This window comes from Lepus europaeus, chromosome 10 (genome assembly GCF_033115175.1).
Source record: "Lepus europaeus isolate LE1 chromosome 10, mLepTim1.pri, whole genome shotgun sequence".
Lineage (NCBI taxonomy): Eukaryota > Metazoa > Chordata > Mammalia > Lagomorpha > Leporidae > Lepus > Lepus europaeus.
Genome location: NC_084836.1, coordinates 112,418,134 through 112,437,274, shown reverse-complemented (window position 1 = coordinate 112,437,274; position 19,141 = coordinate 112,418,134). Strand labels below are relative to the sequence as shown.

General features: G+C 61.5%; 1 protein-coding gene across 1 annotated transcript in view; it reads left to right on the top strand.

Moving 5' to 3' along the window:
- CDH22 (cadherin 22) overlaps positions 1–18,749 on the top strand; it is a 66,059-nt gene extending 47,310 nt beyond the window's left edge. The window contains exons 8-11 of the mRNA XM_062202385.1: positions 8,092–8,213; positions 8,302–8,419; positions 14,349–14,600; positions 18,199–18,749. Of these exons, the coding sequence (XP_062058369.1) occupies positions 8,092–8,213; positions 8,302–8,419; positions 14,349–14,600; positions 18,199–18,749 (1,043 nt within the window). The remainder of the gene's footprint in view (positions 1–8,091; positions 8,214–8,301; positions 8,420–14,348; positions 14,601–18,198) is intronic.
- Positions 18,750–19,141: the final 392 nt, after the last annotated feature.

Below are 19,141 nucleotides of genomic sequence, written 5' to 3'. Positions count from 1 at the left end.
AGAAGCGATGGACCCCAGCCCCACCTGCCCTACTGCACAGAGAGGCCGAGGAAGGGAGCCAGGTGCCCACGCCGTCCGACACCAGGGCTGACTCCCAGCCCAGTGCTCCTGAGCAGGCTCGGAGGGCCTGGAGGAAGGAGCAGGCAGGCAAAGTGAAGAGTGGGGGCAGTTGGGCTTGAGCAGCAGGCGGCACTGTTTCCCCCAGGGACGCTCCCGTGGCCGCCCTCAGCCAGGGCTCTGGGGAGCACACACGTGGGCGGGGAGAGGCCCATCCTCAGGTGGTAACAGCATGGACTGCAGGAGGGGGTCCATGGGGGCTCCGGGGCAGCAGGCGAGGGGACGCAGTTCAGGCAGAAAAGACCCCTGGGGGCGTGGTGGCCCGCTGCCCGTCCTGAGAAGGGAAGGGTATTCGAGGCTGGGGCTGGGGCTGGGGGCAGCGACCTGCGCAGGTGAGGCGAGGTGAGGGTGAGGTCACTGCCTGTATGGGGAGGGCCCTGGGTGGCCCGTGAGCAGCCAGTTCAGGTCTTGGAGCAGAACGCCAAGATCAGATGTGGGGTCCCCCGTGCTCCCTGGGGTTCTGAGGCAGGAGCAGGCCTGGAGCCCAGCTGGGAGGCCAGGAGGAAGCCTCGGGCCCAGCCATGTGCAGAGGGGGAGGTTTGAGGGGGGGCAGGGCAGGGCCGAGCTGGGTAGTGGGGTGCTCCGGGGAGGCTGAGACAGGGCCTCTGGGCAAGAGACGAGTCACAGCTGTGCCCCGCAGGAGCTCCCCACCACCCGAGGTGTGTGGATCAGGCCTGGGCTCACACTGGATGGCTCCTGGGATGCTGTGCCCCCCTAAGTGCCTACAGGTGCCCACAGGAATGAAGCTCTTGTGAGGGCCTGGGAACTCCGTGGGCCAGCCCTGAAGTTCAGCCACCCACTCCGCCTAGGAAGGAAACCTCTCCCCACCCCCAGCCCCAGCCCCAGGGCTACTCCCCCCTCCCCAGAAGTCCTCCCCTGCCCCTCGGAAGTGACCTTTGACCCCACAAGGTCAAAAGCTCCAATGTCTACAGGGAAACCAAACAGGCGAGAAGAGGCCCCGGGAGAGGCAGAGGAGAGCTGGAACCTGGAGGGGCCCAGGGACCCAGTAGAGAGGGCCAGGAGGCCTGACCCGCAGCCCCCAGCCCCGCGGCCCCCAGCCCTGCACCTGCTCACCAGCCCTCCTCGCCTCCTGGGGCTTGTCTTGGCTGCTGATAATTGGGATGATAAATCTTGCTGCCCAGCTGGCCAGCTCTAATCAGAGCCTTGCGTTTGGATGCAATTTAATTCCCTGGGGAGGAGGTGGGGGCTGGGGCTGGTGGAGCAGAGGGTCCCCGCTCTGCCTCTCTCCCTGCGGCTGCCAGGGAGTGGGAAGGAGGCGCATTTGAGACTCCCTCCCCTTTCCTCTCCCTCCCCCCTCCCCTCCCACCCAGCCTCACCTCTCTCTCTCTCTCTCTCTCTCTCTCTCTGTCTCTCGGCTCCTCTTTCTGTGACAGCCAAGGAGAACCACAACACCCAACTTCGCTTACTTTACTGATGCGATACCCTGGCCCCAGGAGAGGGGCGAGAAGGGGGTCGCAGCTCTAGTCTGCGCCCCAGGGCTGGCTCCTGGAGGGGTGCAGCCCCCTGGAAGGCCCCATCTTCCCAGCATCCCTCTTGGAGCACGCGGCATAGTCAAGGATGCCACAGACAACGCAATCCATGCATTGTGCAAATCTGTTTTAAGCACCTACTATGTGCTGTGCACCTACCACGCGCCAGGCACCCAGGTGCTGGGAATACCGCCATCGACAAAATAGACAGAAATTCTGTTTCCGTGGGCAGGGAGGAGAGATGATGAGCACGTCTGGTGGAGTCTGGAGAGAAGGGGAAGAGGGGGAGAGCCGTGGGCAGACTGGGGTGTCTGGGCAGACTGGGGTGTCTGGGCAGAGACCCAAAGGAGCTCAGTTGAGGAGCAGGGCTGAAGACGGAGGGGTGGGCGGGAGTGTGGCACTGCCATGAAGACCCATGTTCCGTATCCGAGTGCCTGATCCAAGTCTCAGCTCCACTTCCAATCCAGCTTCCTGCTGTTGCACGCGCTGGGAGATGGCAGATGATGGCTCTGCCACCGGCGTGGGAGCCCTCGATGGAATTCTTCGGCCTGGCCCAGCCCTGACCCTTGCAGCCATGCGGGTAACGAACCAGCAGGTGGACGATTCTCTCTCTCTCTCTCTCTCTCTCTCTCTCTCTCTCCCCTGCCCCCCCCCCTTGCATCTCAAATAAACAAATACATAAAAAGAGAGAGGGATGATGGGTGAGGACAAGGCCAGGAGGTAATAGCAGGGTGATCACTTTTTTTTCTATTGGTGTAGCGGTTCCCTTGGTTGTCAACGTGACTAGTTTCAGGGACACTCAGGTATCTGTAAAGTATGGTTTCTGGGCGTGTCTAGGAGGATGTTTCTGGATAAGCCTAATATTCAAATAAGTGGATTCAGGAGGCAGATCCACCCCCACCCAATGTGGGCGGGCATCATCTGATCAGTTGAGGGGGCCAGATGGAATAAAAGGGCAGAGGAAAGGCAAGTCCTCCCCGGCTGTGGGAGCTCAGACACCAGACCTTCAAGTTCTCCAGCCTTCGGACTCTGGGCTTCGAGTAGCAGGTGCCTGGGCCCAGAGCTTCAGCCTTGGGCTGAGAATTTCATCACGGGCTTCTCTGGTTCTCAGGTCTCCAGACCCTGACTTTCCTGTCCATTGTGCAGGCAGCACACCATGGGACTTCTTGGCCTCCAAAGGCCCCCCTTATTCTAAACCAACCCGTAAGGCCGTGTGTGTTTTTGCCTAAGAGGAACTGTTTAGTCTTCAAAAGAAAACTAACTTAAGTACAAGTATAGGCTAAGAGAGAACACAGAATGTTAAAGACAGAGTGAACCCAGGGGAGGACTGATTCCTGGTCAAGACTTCTGATCAGATCTTCCGCATCTTGGAGATGAAGTCATCACAGACGTCAATCAGTTTGTTGTTTGCTTAATTCTGTAGGACTTGGGCTTATCCACCAATTGTCATAACTTTGGGCAATCAAGGAAAACTTCCTGGAGGAGGTAGGGCCATGTTTGGGGCTTGGAAAAGTAGGAATCTGACAGCTAAAGATGCTAAGGAAGACAGTACCCGCTGCTGGTTAAAACTTCTTCCACGGAGCTTCCAGTACCGGCTCTGCAGATCGCCAGCTGCGAGACTGTGGGCAAGCTGCCTCACCTCTCTGAGCCCATTTCCTCGTTAGCCACATGGCAGTCCCACTGGAGCCGTCCTCCCTTGGTGACAGGGTGACCGGGTGAAAGAGGGCGGCACGGACCCTGGGCAGGGCAGGTGCTCAGGACTTGCCCCCTGCCATCCTCCTGGGAGCAGGCACATTCCTAACTGGGTCACCAGGCCAGATCTTGTCTCCTCTTCCCTTCACCCTGGCTCCAGCCTCCCCACCCAGCTCAGCTCGGTCCAGGTGCCCAGTGAGCAACTCTGCCAGAGGCTGAGATCTTCCTTGGAAGAGATCCAGACTCCGATTAGCTGCAGCCTCCTGCCCCCATGCACACCCCAGGGCCTTGGCACATGCTGGTCCTGCTCCCCAGGACCATCTTTCCCTCCCTTCCTCCTCGGGTCTCAGCAGATGCAGAACAGCACCCCTGCACCCCACCAAGGTGCAACTTCCTGCTCCATAGTCTCCTGGCTCCTGTCCACTCTCGTCCCAGTCTAGAGTAACGTTTGTCCCTGCCCCCAGACCTCAAGACCCTGTTGGTCTTGTTCACTGCTGTGTCCTTGGTCCACAGTAGATTCTCAATCCTTCATTGTCAGCAAAAAAAGCCCTCAACTCTCAGTTGCAGATCGCCCAGCCCAACCCCTGCCACAAGGAACTCAGGCCCAGAGAAGGCCGAGAGCTGCCTCCCTGCCCGACATTTCTCCTGCCCCCTCGTCGGTCTCCTCCCGAGGCCCTTGCGGGGCTGCCCTGCTCCTCGGCCCGCCCGCCGACCCCCAGGGCTTCTCCCGCCACCTGCCTGGATTAATGGCGCACCAGCCCGGGAGGAAGCACCGGGCCGGAGCATGCTGAATTTTCATTTAGAATCCGTTAAGGCTGCAGGCCTGCTCAGCTCCGGGCTGTCAATCAGCCTTCCTCAAGGCTGCATCAATTAGTTTAAAAATATTGAATGTAATTTTGCCTGACACAACATATTGCAGCTACTGCAAAATATAATTTATTTTAGAAGAAGAAATAATTAAACTAATTTGCATGTCAGTCAGCTGAACTGAGATGCCAAAGGGGGTGGGCCATGGGGGACCCAGCCCCCAGAGGGGCACCTGCCGCCGGGCAGCGGGAGAGGTCAGCTTGCGCCTGGCCCGAGCAGCAGCCACCACCCAACAGACAAATCCCCAGGCAGCGGGAGGGCCCTCTGATGGCAGAGCCGGACTGCACGCTGGGCTTAGGGTCTGCAGCGCTGCCACAGACTCACCTGCGGCTGTGGGGCAAATCCTACCCTGCTCTGGGCCTCAGTTTCTGCATCCACAAAATGGGTTTAACAACACCTCCTGCATTTTTTAAACATTTTGACTTTTTATTTATTTTCATTTTATTTGAAAGGTAGAGAGAGAGACAAACAGAGACCTTCCACCCACTGGTGCATTCCCTAAAGGCTGGCAATGCCAGGACTGGGTCAGGCCAAAGCCAGCAGCCTGGAACTCCACCTGGGCCTCCCACGTGAGTGGCACTTGAGCCGTCCCACAGCCTCCAGCGTGTGCATTAGTTGGAAGCTGGATCAGAAGCAGGGCCAGGACTCCACCCCGGCTCCCTGAAGGGGGGTGTAGGCGTCTCGACGTAACCGCTGCTCCAAACGCTCATCGCCCCCCAGGTTATGGATGGACCCAGTGAGGCCATAGATAAGACAGGGGGTGATAAATGGAAAAATCCTACTCAGAGCGTGAGATGGATCAGCTGATGGAGTCTCTGTCTTATACCGGAGACATCTCAGGTGGTCAGAAAGGGATTGAAGGAGGCGAGTCAGAGGTGGGACATCTGGTTGGACCCCTGACCCCACGCCAGTCCCCAGGGCGCTGGTCTGCAAACTTGACACCCAACAGATTCCCCTGGGGGGCTTTGGGAGGTTTTTTGTTTGTTTGTTTTGGACAGGCAGAGTGGACAGTGAGAGAGAGGGACAGAAAGGTCTTCCTTTTTTCTGTTGGTTCACCCTCCAATGGCCGCTGCGGCCGGCACACCATGCTGATCTGAAGCCAGGAGCCAGGTGCTTCTCCTGGTCTCCCATGCGGATGCTTGGGCCATCCTGCACTGCCTTCCCGGGCCATAGCAGAGAGCTGGCCTGGAAGAGGGGCAACTGGGACAGAATCCGGCACTCTGACCGGGACTAGAACCCGGTGTGCCAGCGCCGCAGGCGGAGGACTAGCCTATTGAGCCAAGGCGCCGGCCAGGGGCATTGGGAGTTTTAAAGGCTTCCTGGGTGACTGACCACAGCCAGGCCAGAGAACCGCGGCCGCAGAGTCAAGGGCACTGGATGCTGACCTTGGAGGTGGAGTCTGGGGGAGTAAGTGCCAAGGATTCCGGCCCCACCCCAGAGGGCCCTAGGATAAGCTCTGCAGGTGGCCACCTGCGATCACCCTGAGGTCTGAGGCCCTCACCTGGGCCAGGGGGCCGCAGCTTCCCAGAGAGGAGACGTCCTTTCAAAGAGGAGAGGCCAGGCAGTGGTGGGGTCCTGGGCTCTCACGGGCAGTGGGACCGGTGGTCCAGCATCACGGCTGCCCGACGAGCAGTCTGGCCTGCTCTATCTCCCTTCTCTCAGATCTCGTCTCCCCCCCCCCCCCCCCCGCCCCCTGACCCAGCCACCGCAGGGAAAGGGCCCTCGGCCCCGGCTGCCCGCCCCCACCCGACTGGGCACCGGGATCCTAGCTGCGAGCCTCCTCCACCCCCACCCTGCAGAACCCGCCGCCGTCTGTGTGTTGAAGTTCTCCGGCAGCGCGCTCTTAAAAATAACGGTTCGCCCGGCATTCCCAGTCACGACTCCCGTCTCTCGCCCCCGGAGAAGCCCCTCTAATCACTGAGACGGCAGATCTGGGTGAGCTGAAAAGATAAGGTGCCCTTGGCTAAGGGGAACTCCGGAGAGGGGTCAGGTCTGAGTTAATTAGGGACCCCCCCACTCCTTCCCCGGCCCACCGGGAGGTGGCCGCACCTGCCTTGCCGTCTCCACGGCGCTCGTTATCAACACACGAGCAGCTGCAGGCAGCATCCAGCGAGCCCCAGAGTTCAGAGACAGAAGCCGACGGTTCCATCCCGGTCCCGCTTTCCCCAGAACTCAGTTTCCAGGCTGCCCCCGGATCAGCTCCGTGCCAGCCCAGCCGGAGACCCCCATCATCCACGTGGCTGTTGGAAGCGGGGAGGAGTTTGTCCCCCAGGGGCCATCCCTGAGGTCACTGGCAGGTGGAGGATGGTGGGGCGGGTACCAAAGAGCCCCTCCCTCTAAGGGCAGAGGGGGCGCCTGGCAGAGAGGATGGCCGGCGAGCTGTGGCCCACCCTGGAGTCGCATTGTGTCATCGCCGGAAGGACCCTCGGGGACGTCTCTATTGAACTAATCCCAGCACTTGCCCTGTGTGTGTTGTACACAGTTGTTAGTGCTCTGCCTACGTTAATCCAATCTGCTGCCCAACCACCCTGCTACTCTCAGACCCGTGAAAACGGACGCACAGAGAGGCCGAGTGGCCGGACTTGGATCCCACGGCTCCCAGGTGCCGGAGGTGGACTTGGAAGCCCTGTGTACAGCTCTGTTTATTTTCCAGGTGTGGAAAGGGCAGGATGTCAGGAGCTCACACACTGGGGGACACAGCCACCCCCAGGATTCAAGCATCCTTCAGGCCCAGTCCCCCAGCTTCATTCATTCATTCATTCATTCATTCAATAAATGTATTAGAGCCTTCTCTGCCACACCCCCAGAGACGCCCCAGTGGAGTGATGGAGACATCATGGTTTTGCCGACCAAAGTGCATGTCCCAGACTTGTCTGGCTCATTCAGGATCTGGTCTTGAGAGAGCTCGTTTGCCAACTGACCAATTTTTTTTAAGATGTATTTATTTATTTAAAAGGCTGAGTTACAGAGAGAGAGAAGAGAGACAGAGACAGAGGGAGAGGTCTTCCATCTGCTGGTTTACTCCCCAAATGGCTGCAATGGTCAGGGATGGTCAGGGTTGAGTAAGACCGAAGCCAGGAGCCAGGAACTCCATCCGGGTCTCCCAACTGGGTGACAGGAGCCCAAGCGCTCGGGTCACCTACTGCTGCTTTCCCAGGCATGTCAGCAGGAACTGGATCGGAAGTGGAACAGCCAGGACTTGAACCAGCATTCCGATACGGGGTGCTGGTGTCGCAGGCAGCAACTTAACTTCCTGTGCCACGGCGCCGACCACAGCTGAGCAAGTCCACAAGCTCGCCCGTGTCTTAGTTTCCCCTCTGCCATACGGGGCTATAAACGGGGCCTACCCACAGGGTTTCTGATAATGAGCATGGAAGTTCCAGCTGTGTCAGTGGACGTGGGGTGACGCCGGCCGTGGTGGTGCCAGTCTGGGGGTGGGGCTGATGAGACGGGGCACTGGTGGCCCTGGAGAGGTCACGGTGGCCACAGCGGGGCTGGTAGTGGAGGCTGGAGTGGCTATGGGGGAAGTGGTGGTGCTGCTGCTGCCACCGAGGGGCCACTGCCAGCGGTGCTGATGGTGGCAGTGGCGACGGTGACAGGGTGGTGCGGCAGGCAGGGGCAGTGCTGGAGTTACATTGGCAGAGGCAGTGATGATCAAGCTAACGGTGGTGAAGGTGAAGGTGGGACCGGTAGTGACGACACTGATCATGGTGCTGGCGGTCACCGTGGAGCCGTGGTGGTGCCGGTGCCCATAGGCTCCATGGTCATGGTCACGGCCGGGTGATGGTTACAGTGACGACTCCCAGTCACGGTCCTCGTCCCACAGGTCCCTCAGTGGGACCCCCCTGGGAATCCCGTCCTGGGAGGGACAGGGAGCTGCCTGGGGCCCACACACCCACACCAGGCTGTTGTGCTCTGCCTGCAGACAACCACGCCCAGCTGTCCCGGGCTTCCCTGAGGATCCGCATCCTGGACGTGAACGACAACCCCCCTGAGCTGGCCACGCCCTACGAGGCCGCTGTGTGTGAGGATGCCAAGCCCGGCCAGGTACCGCGAGAGGCTGGGGCGGGGAGGGGAGGGGACGCACCCTCTCCTGGGACCCAGAGTCCCCAGCAGCTCTCTCCTCGGCCTGCAGCTCATCCAGACCATCAGCGTGGTGGACAGGGACGAGCCCCAAGGCGGGCACCGCTTCTACTTCCGCCTGGTGCCTGAGGCTCCCAGCAACCCTCACTTCTCTCTGCTCGACATCCAAGGTGAGTTGTCCGTGAGTCACAGAGCCTGGCCTCCCTCTCCCCGGGTGAGGGGTGGAGGGCGGGAGTTGGATCTAAGGCCGTTTGCCAGCCCCTGGCCAAGCCCCCAAGGACAGCGCGGTGTGGGCTTCCCAGGGAAAGCGCTGGCAGATCCAGAGAGGGCGCCAATGAGGAGCAGGTGGGCCAGAGTCCAAGGCGGAAGGAGCCCCGTTCTCAGGCTGCCACGAGCCACATGCACACACTCTGCCCCTCGTGGTTTAAGAAGGCGCCTGCCACTCACGTCTCTTGGCAGCCTCTGGGCCACCTGGAAGGTGGCCATCTCACCCCGCCCTGTGCTGTGGGTGATGACACTGGGACAGGGGTAAACGGAGCCAGCCCGGGGCCCTGCAGGGGGCTGGTGGGGGCTGAGAGTCAAAGCCACACCGGTCCCACATGTGGTATGCTTCCACCTTAGCTCACCTGGCAAGCAAACGGAGAGGAGACCCCCGCCCCGAGTTCCTCATGAAACCTGAACCCTTAAGAGATGAACTGAGGGGGAGGCAGGTGTCAGTGGAGCAGGACTGAGGGACCCATGTCCGGCCCTGGCTCAGCCAATGGCAAGTGGGACCAGTAATGCCCCCACCCCTGGTGGTTCAGCGGCCTGGTGAGATGAGGGCTACCCAGGTACACTGTTAGTATCACAATGTGTCGACTTGTACATTGAGCAATACGTTATTAAGCACGTTCTTGGGCATTTATAAAGACACAATACCTGTGTACTGGACTGTGCTCTGAGGCCCGGAAAGGCGATGGCAAACAAAATCCCCACCTATTCTGTATTCTACAAGACAGAAATTGACAGGATCAGATGTGGATAATGCAATCTCCACAGAGTGTGGACTTTACTTTGTTCAGTGCTGGACCCTGGGTGCCTAGAGCAGTGCCTGCCACGTAGTAGGTGTGCAATAAAATGAGATCACAGAGATAAAGCAAGGGCTTTAGAGGGGAAGCTGTTTTAAGCAGGGTGATCTGGGAAGGCCCGGGGAACCCACAGCGAGTAGCGACCATAACAAAATGAGGAAATGAGCCATGCAGATATTGGGAGAAAGAACCAGAACCATTGGGGTGGAGGAGACAGCAGGTGCAAAGGCCCCGCGGTGGGAAAGAGACTGAGATGTGCGGGGAACAGATGGAGACCTGCCTGGCTGGAGCGTGGGGGAGACGCAGTCACAGAGGCACTGGGGGCCTGGTCTGTTGGTTCCTTCTGGCCCTAGGACAGGTCTGGTATCCCCCTCGAGACTCTGGTCCATCCCTTGCTCCCCAAAGAGATAGGCATGGTGGCCTCTGAAGCCAGACCCATCTGTTTCCCAGATTCCTGTTCAAAATACATAACAACCAGTGCAGCTCAGATCACCAATTAGAAAGGCTGCAGTCTATGACCTGGGGCAGGACCCGATCAACGCCCTCCCCACCTGCCACTGTGGCCAGCAGGGACCCCGATTGCCTCGGGGGTGTTGAAGTTGGGGTTCTGTTTGCAGGAAAGGCTTAGGCGGCCAGGAGGCCTGGGGTGGGGCTCAGTCCCAGCCCGAGCAGTGGCTGTTTAAACCACTTTGGAAGCAGTCCAGCACGTTAACAACCAGTACAGCAACAGCTACTCATTATTCCGGTGGAGTCCTGAGCCGGCCTCGGCAGACGCAGATAACCCTGGCTCAGCCTCGCCAGGTTCACCAGCCCTGGGGGCCTGAGGCTCTGCCCGCAGCTGCTCTCCTGTGGCTGGGGGCCGCCAAGCTCCCTTCCGGTGTGATCAGCCTATGTGAGCTCTGGCAACAGGGGTGTGCTGAGGTCAGAGCACGGCAGAGGGACTCCCCCGCCTGCCCCTCGGTCCCTCCCCGCGGCACGCCAAGCCCCCTCCCTCTCGCCATATAAATATCCTAGGTGACAAACGGCTACCCCACCCCATCTGTTTCTTTGTACAAATTTGTAGCCAGTTTGGAAACGTGATTTATAAATATTGCTTTCGCAGCCAGGAATTGACACTGATGTATGTCAGGCCAGATGGATGGATGCAGGGCTGGGCGCGGGTCCCACCTAGAAGGTTGGGGTAGGGGTCTGGGATGGCCGCGGCCTCCCCAGCAGAACCCAGGAGGGCACCTGCTGGTCAGGGATGAGGCCAGGGATTCCCTGTCCTGGGCAGGAGGGGTGGCGGGCAGAGCTCGCAGAACGTACGGTCCATGGCCCGAGACAGCAACCCTGAGCGCTGCTGTCTGCTCTGGCTTGGCAATCAGAGGTCGAGCCAGTCGGTCAGTGCTCAGATCTGCCTTCTTTGGCTCCACTACCACTGTGAGCTTGCACCCCAAACGCATACTGGCTTCCTGTCCTGTCTTGCTACCCATGCTTGATCTTAACATTACAAACCCCCTGGGCTAGCACGGGGGCTTGGCATGGCCAGGGACCGCGTCTGCCTTGTCCCTTGCTGTACCCCAGGGTCCAGGGCAGTCCTGATGCGGAGCGTGCACGCCATGTGTAGTTCCCGTGGCATGAAGGATAAGTCACTAGGCTGCTTCTTTGCTCCAAGCCCACTGATCAACGGCCTCCCAATGCTTTTTTTTTTTTTTTTTTTAAAGATTTGATTTATCTATTTGAAAGCAAAGAGGGAGACAGATCTTCTGTCTGCTGGTTCACTCCCCAATGGCTGCAATGGCTGGGACTAGGCCAGGCCAAAGCCAGGAGCCTGGAACTCCATCCGGGTCTTGCACATGGGTGGCAGGGGCCCAGGCACTTGGGCCACCTCCCACCACTTTTTTAGGCACATTAGCAGAGGTTATATGGACCGCTTGTATCACAGGCGGCAGCTTAGCCCACTGTGCCACAATGCCGGTCCCCTTCCATTGCTTTTAAGAAAATATCCCACTCTCTGCTATGGCCTGGGAAAGCAGTGGAAGATGGTCCAAGTCCTTGGGCCCCTGCATCTGCATGGGAAACCCAGAAGAAGCTCCTGGCTCCTGGCTTGGGATCAGCGCAGCTCCAGCCATTGCAGCCATCTAGGGAGTGAACCAGCTGATGGAAGACCTCTCTCTCTCTCTCTCTCTCTGCCTCTGCCTCTCCCTCTCTGTAACTCTGCCTTTCAAATAAATAAATAAATCTTTAAAAAAGAAAGGAATCCAGGGGCCGGCACTGTGGTTTAGTGGGTAAAGCTGCCACTTTCGGGCACCATTTTGATTCCCGGCTGCTCCACTTCCAATCCAGCTCCCTGCTAATGCACCCAGGAAAGCAGTAGAAGATGGCTCAAGTGCTTGGGCCCCTGCACCCGTGTGGGAGACCTGGAGAAAGCTCCTGGCTCCTGGCTTCAGACCTGCCCAGTTCTGGCCATTGAGGCCATTTGGGAAGTGAACCAGCAGATGGAAGATCTCTCTCTCTCTCTCTCTCTCACTCACTCTCTCTGTAAACTCAGAATGATTGCCTTGGCCTCTAAGGAGCTCCATGATGAGCCCCAGTCTCCCCATCCAACCTCAGCTTGACTTACCCATACCATCACTTCATTCCTGCAGCCACCAAGGGCTGCTTGCAGTTCCTGGAGTGCATTGTACTTCTTCCAACCTCAGGACGTTTGCACGAACTGTCCCCTCTCCCAGAACTCACTGCTCAGAGCTTAGGGATAATACACTGCTTCCAAGAAGGTCTCCCTGGGCTCCCAGGCTGGGTCATGTCCTCTGTCCTGTGCCCTTCCTGTATTTCCTGAACGGCACTCCATGGATTGTAACTATCCACTGAGCTACAGGCTTACTTGATGCACGTTTGTCCCTCACGTGAGAATGTGCGTTCGATCCAGCGCTGTGGCCGGCTTAGCTCTCAGCGGCCCCCGTGGCTAGCGTGGTCCCCGGCACATGGTAGCCTGTGAGGATTTGCTGGAAAGAAGGAGAGGGAGGGAGGGTGGATGGAGAATGGACAGATGAAGCCACTGGATGAACTCGGACCAGACACTTCCCAGGGTCCACCTGCGTGAAATCAGGCTGACGCCACACTCTCGGTGGCCGTGAGGTGTGGGCCTGACTTTGCGTTTCAAGTGGCTGCAGACTCCATGGTGCACAAAGACATCAGTTGCCAATCAGTGCACAGGAGTCCCGCCCCATCCCCTCTCTCCTCCCTCTTGCCCTGGAACCTCCCTGCCCCACCAGCGGAAGGCAGATATGTTCACAGCCCGGGCTGCCCCACCCTCTGACAGCAGGCCGGAGCTCCAGGAGCCCACCTGGAACCACCAGGCGGCCCCAAAGTTGCGGCTTCTTCAAGCATCGTTCTTGAAGATCAGCTCCGTGCCAGGCCTGGCTCCCGGGGCGCGGAGACACCGGCACACGGGAACGTAACACAACGTGACAAGGGCTGTGACAGCACTGTGCAATGCACCTGCAGAGTGCGGGGGGTGGGGGGGGCTGTAAATCCTCTGTTCCCGGGGAGGCGGAGGACGGAGGCCACAGGAAAGAAGGTGACATTTAGCTGCAGCGTGACGGATGAGGCGTTTGCCCGGGCAAGGAGGAGGAGAGGGCGCTCCAGGCAGCGGGGACTTGAGGGTAAAGGCAGGGCGGCCGAGCCTGGGAGCAGGTGCAAGGGCAGCAGAGGGACGTGGGCGCAGCCGGAGACAATGGCAAGCGGCGTTGGCACAGACAAACGCTAATCAGGGTTTTGAGCCAATGACACATTTAATCCTTACACCTATGGGGCCCCCTCTTTCCCAGTTTACAGATGAGAAAAAAGCGATCCAAAGAAGCCGAGTGAGATGCCCAACACAGTAAACGATAGGCTTGGACTCCATGGTTTTTTTTTTTTTTAACATTTGAGTGGGAATTTTCAAAGGTGTATCAATGTAGAATAATCGCGTGGACCCCCCACGTGCCTGCCACCCTGCAAGCAGCCTTCAGCTCAGGGCCAGTCTTGTCCCATCTGGACCTCCGGGCCCAAGGTCACAATCAGCCTTCCCCGGGGGCTTTTTCCCCCTGCATTGTGTCCGTGATGAGGAAGTGCAGTCCCCGGGGGCTGCCGGGCAGGGGCTGGGCTGGGGACGGGACCTAAGGCCGCGCAGGCTCAGGCCAGAGAGAGCAGCCTGAGGACGGAGGCAGGGAGCAGGACCCCCTGTGCTGAGTCGGCTGTGAGGGGTGGAGCAGCCTGGGTCAGCGCTGGGTGCGCTCTAGGACCACACTGCACGGAACCGAGAAGGGCCACTAAAATCATCGAGGTCATGGGAGACCTGCGTCTAACAGGACAGGTGTGGGGGACACAGGAGGGGCAGGGAATGGCGCCACATGTCCTCGAAGCCCCCCACAATGCCCGAGTCCCACCTGGCGTTCCCAGCCGCAGGCTGCAGCAGTCCCCTAAGTATCGCGTGTGTCGCTTCACCGCCCTCTCTGGCCACCTCTGGAAAAGGAAAGATGCAGGGGAGCAGCCCAGGGCCCCCAGAGGCCGCGCCCCGGCCCTTACCAAGCCTGACCTTGACCTTGAAGGACAGAAAGATGTCCCAGCCGAGGCCGCTGCCAAGCAGCGCTCCCCATCCTTCTCCGTGACCTGGGACTTGTCAGGGCCCCGCAAACCCAGGCTCTGACCAAGGGTCAGAGTCCAGCGGGGTGGCGTCGAGGCTGCTGAGACGAACGTTGAGAAAAGAAATTGACACAGCTGGGGACAGGACCTTGGCGCAGCTGGAGACAAAATCGCAGACAAGCTGAACACAGAATCCCAGACAGCTGGGACCAGAACCTGGCACAGCTGAGAACAGCATTGTGGGCGGCGTGGCTGCTGGGGGCAGAGTTGGGGGACAGCTGGGAGCAGAACATGGGGAGATCAGGGACTGTTGTCATGAGTAGAGGGGGAGGCAGCAGTGTGGGGACCAGGGAGACTGGGACAGGACGTGGGGCTGATCCTGGGCGGGCCCAAGTCACACGCTACCGCCCACCCCTTTTCCGGACAGACAACACGGCCGCGGTGCACACGCAGCACGTGGGCTTCAACCGGCAGGAGCAGGACGTGTTCTTCCTGCCCATCCTGGTGGTGGACAACGGGCCGCCCACCCTGAGCAGCACGGGCACCCTCACCATCCGCGTCTGCGGCTGCGACAGCTCGGGCGCCATCCAGTCCTGCAACACCACGGCCTTCGTCATGGCGGCCTCCCTCAGCCCCGGCGCCCTCATCGCACTCCTGGTCTGTGTGCTCATCCTGGTCGGTGAGTCCATCGCGAGCCGCCCACCCCACCCCCACCCCAGCCCCAGGCCGGCGCCCTGGGTGGGTGTGGGGGAGCCAGTTTCCCGCTCCAGACATCGGGGCCTCCTGCCTGGGTGCAGGGGCTCAAGTATTTGAGCAGTCAGCTGCTGCCTCCCAGGGCACGCATTAGCGGGAACCTGGATTGGAAGCAGAGCTGGGGCTCAGAGCCAGCACTCGAATATGGATGCAGGCATTGTGAGAGGCACCTCGGCCAGCGTCCAAACGCCCACCCCAGAGGGTGTTCTCCGTCCTTTCGCGTCTGTAGTCCTTTTTGATTCCCTGGGTACCACTGCTGGTGAAGAGAGCTCTTGCAGGCCCCACGACCACACGGCTGCTTTTCAAATGAGGAAAGCGTGGCTCGCAGAGGTCCAGTGGCTTGAGTAACAGAGCACCGTGCATCTTCTGACTCGGAATCGGGACTGCTCGGGCTGTCCCCTGCCTCTCTGACTATACCACCTGCCGTGACTCTAAGCTGAGGGCCAAACGTCGGGGCCCCTCGGGCAAAATCTTAAGACACTGGGGAGTGGGGGAAGGTGCACGTCCAGCCTCATCACTAGCCCTCTGGACACCAAAGTGTCCCCATCCCCATTCCCAAATTAGATTCCCGTGGCCATATGCCACTGCCACAGCTGTGGCCACACGGGCACAGCACGGCCTCGGCTCTGCCTCCGGGGACTCACGTCCTCACACAAGCCCAGAGTGTGAATTGCAGCTTTGCTCAGCTGCCCCCCAGCCCTCGCTGCCCACAGGTGAGGCCGCTGGCCCCCCCAAGGGCCTGCCATGGCCAGGTTGCATGTCCCTAGGTCCCTGCAGAGGCCCGGGCCCCCCCGGCTCCTCGCCCCAGCCCAGGGCTCGGAGCCCTTTTTTCCAGAGGGTGCACTTTACAGCGGTCTCATTTTCCGAGGCAGTGCAAACAAATTTCTGCCTAATTGCCCACAAACGGAGAAAGTGCACATCGGTGCTGTAAAGGTGACGGGCGGAATCGCTGATCAGGCCTGGCACATCTGTCGCCCGCCGCCCACGAGCCCTGCCATCTGCTCTCGCGGGCGCCCTCCTCGGCAGCCCAGCCCCCCGCTCCCCAGGCTGTCCATCCATCTTCCCCACTTCGCTCCTGACACCTGCCTTCGCGGGCGGCCTCCCTGGGGATCCGTCCCTGGCCCTGTCATAAGACACCTTGTTAGGAGCTGAGTTGGGATGCTGCCCCATGGCCCTCACAGCTGGCTCTGGCCACTGGGCCAGCCGGGGCAGCAGGAAGAGTCCCGTGCCTGGCGCACTCACCAGCACGTGTCCATCCGTCCTCCTCCAGCCCCCAGAATGCACTGCTATATGCACCTGCGTGGCCCTCCCATGGCACAGACTCAGTGAAAGAGAGACTGAAAAACCCCGAGTCATTGCAAAGCTGGAGCTGACCTGGGGGCGCCTGAGGACTGGGGAGACCGACCCGTTCCTCTTTCACCCTCGGCAGCTCGCGGTTAAGATCCTCCTTGTCAACCAGGACAACACTGTGTTGAGCAGGAAATTGGGCGGATGGCGTAGACTTCAAGGAGGGGGCCAGGCCATGGGTCGAGAGCCGTGAGCCTCTGACAGGGGCGTAGGCAGGAGCACAGCAAGAGAGGCCAGGGTCTGCACCCTGGGACACCCGCGGCCCCGGTCTGCACCCTGGGACACCCGCGGCCCCGGTCTGTACCCTGGGACACCCACGGCCCCGGTCTGTACCCTGGGACACCCGCGGCCCCGGTCTGTACCCTGGGACACCCACAGCCCCGGTCTGTACCCTGGGACACTGGGACACCCGCGGTCCCGGTCTGTACCCTGGGACACCCACGGCCCCGGTCTGCACCCTGGGACACCCGCGGCCCCGGTCTGTACCCTGGGACACCCGCGGCCCCGGTCTGTACCCTGGGACACCCGCGGTCCCGGTCTGTACCCTGGGACACCCGAGGCCCCGGTCTGTACCCTGGGACACCCACGGCCCCGGTCTGCACCCTGGGACACCCGAGGCCCCGGTCTGCACCCTGGGACACCCGAGGCCCCGGTCTGCACCCTGGGACACCCGAGGCCCCGGTCTGTACCCTGGGACACCCGAGGCCCCGGTCTGTACCCTGCGTACACCCGAGGCCCCGGTCTGCACCCTGGGACACCCGAGGCCATGGTCTGTACCCTGGGACACCCGAGGCCCCGGTCTGCACCCTGGGACACCCGAGGCCCCGGTCTGTACCCTGCGTACACCCGCGGCCCCGGTCTGCACCCTGGGACACCCAAGGCCCTGGTCTGCACCCTGGGACACCCGAGGCCCCGGTCTGCACCCTGGGACACTGGGACACCCGCGGCCCCGGTCTGTACCCTGGGACACTGGGACACCCGCGGCCCCGGTCTGTACCCTGGGACACCTGCGGCCCCGGTCTGCACCCTGGGACACCCGCGGCCCCGGTCTGCACCCTGGGACACCCGCGGCCCCGGTCTGTACCCTGGGACACCCGCGGCCCCGGTCTGCACCCTGGGACACCCGCGGCCCCGGTCTGTACCCTGGGACACCCGAGGCCCCGGTCTGCACCCTGGGACACCCGAGGCCATGGTCTGTACACTGGGACACCCGAGGCCCCGGTCTGTACCCTGGGACACCCGCGGCCCCGGTCAGCACCCTGGGACACCCGCGGCCCCGGTCTGTACCCTGGGACACTGGGACACCCGCGGCCCCGGTCTGTACCCTGGGACACCTGCGGCCCCGGTCTGCACCCTGGGACACCCGCGGCCCCGGTCTGCACCCTGGGACACCCGCGGCCCCGGTCTGTACCCTGGGACACCCGCGGCCCCGGTCTGTACCCTGGGACACCTGCGGCCCCGGTCTGCACCCTGGGACACCCGCGGCCCCGGTCTGCACCCTGGGACACCCGCGGCCCCGGTCTGTACACTGGGACACCCATCGTGGAGACAAGCCCGGCTGCAAGAGGGAGGAAGGGGTGGGGATTGGGGGGAGGGGAGGGGAACACGGAGTCCTGGCCTTAACTGAAGAGGCCAGGGGCGGGCGCCCACTCCTGCCTTCCATCGGCCCAGGTCCATTCAGTCCTTCCCGGGCAGGCTTTAGTGCCCACTGCAGTGCAGGCAGGAAGTGCAGGTGTGTGTCTGGTGGGGTGGGGTGGACAGGCTGGCAGACACGCTGACACAGCAGGGAGGGCACAGGTGCGGCTGTCCCATGTGGGCGGCCCCTGCAGGCCTGGCAGGACCTGAGGGTTTGCGTTCCCAGGGGCACACTCGGAACAGGTGTGTGGAGAGAGGAACCCTCGAGATGAAGGCCTTGAACCTGTCCTGCAGCTCTCAGGGGACAGAGGCAGCTGAGGGTCAAAGGTCACGGTCAAGGACAGCTTTCGGCCCTGCTCCCGGGAGTCCCCCAGCGCCCAGAGTCCTCCCCAGGGTATCTTTTCCTGGCTTGGGGATGGAGACAGCAGGGCATTTAGCATCCCTGCGACCCCTGAAAAGGCTAACGTCGCTCGCGGTGGGGAGGGGTGAGGGGGGCCCTGGGCGGGGCCAGGCCCTCACGGCGCCCCCTCTCTCCTGCCCAGTGCTGGTGCTGCTGATCCTCACGCTCCGGCGCCACCACAAGAGCCACCTGAGCTCGGACGAGGACGAGGACATGCGGGACAACGTCATCAAATACAACGACGAGGGCGGCGGCGAGCAGGACACGGAGGCCTACGACATGTCGGCGCTGCGCAGCCTCTACGACTTCGGCGAGCTCAAGGGCGGCGACGGCGGCGGGGCGGGCGCGGGCGGCGGGGCGGGCAGCCCCGCGCAGGCCCGGCTGCCCTCCGAGCGCCTCCCGCTGCCGCAGGAGCCGCCGAGCCCCGAGCCGGACTTCTCGGTGTTCAGGGACTTCATCAGCCGCAAGGTGGCGCTGGCGGACGGGGACCTGTCGGTGCCGCCCTACGACGCCTTCCAGACCTACGCCTTCGAGGGCGCGGACTCGCCGGCCGCCTCGCTCAGCTCGCTGCACAGCGGCTCGTCCGCCTCGGAGCAGGACTTCGCCTATCTCGACAGCTGGGGCCCTCGCTTCCGGCCCCTGGCCGCGCTCTACGCTGGCCAGCGCGTGGACGACGAGGCCCCGGCCTCCTAGCCCCGCACCCCCCGGGGCCGGCCTTGGCCCGGGGACACCGCATCCCCCCTCCCCCACTCCTCATCCCTACTCCCACCCAGGGCAGCCGGGCGGGGGGGGGGGCACTGGCCAGGGGCAGACCCCCAGACCCGCCCGCCTCCTCCGGGGGGTGCAGCTCTGGGGACCCGAGGTGCGGAACTGTGACCAACGTCATTAAAGCTGAGACGACACCCGGCACCGCGTGGCTCTGGGGTCTGCAGGGGGGGGGGGGGCGTAGTAGCATTGGAAGGGGGCAGGTTGCTGCAGCCAGAACGCCCCCAGCCCCATCAGAGCTAAGAGAAAAAAAGGCTGTGCATTTACTAAGCGCCTACTGTGTGCTGGAACCATCTCGTCGTCATGGAAACCATGAGGTG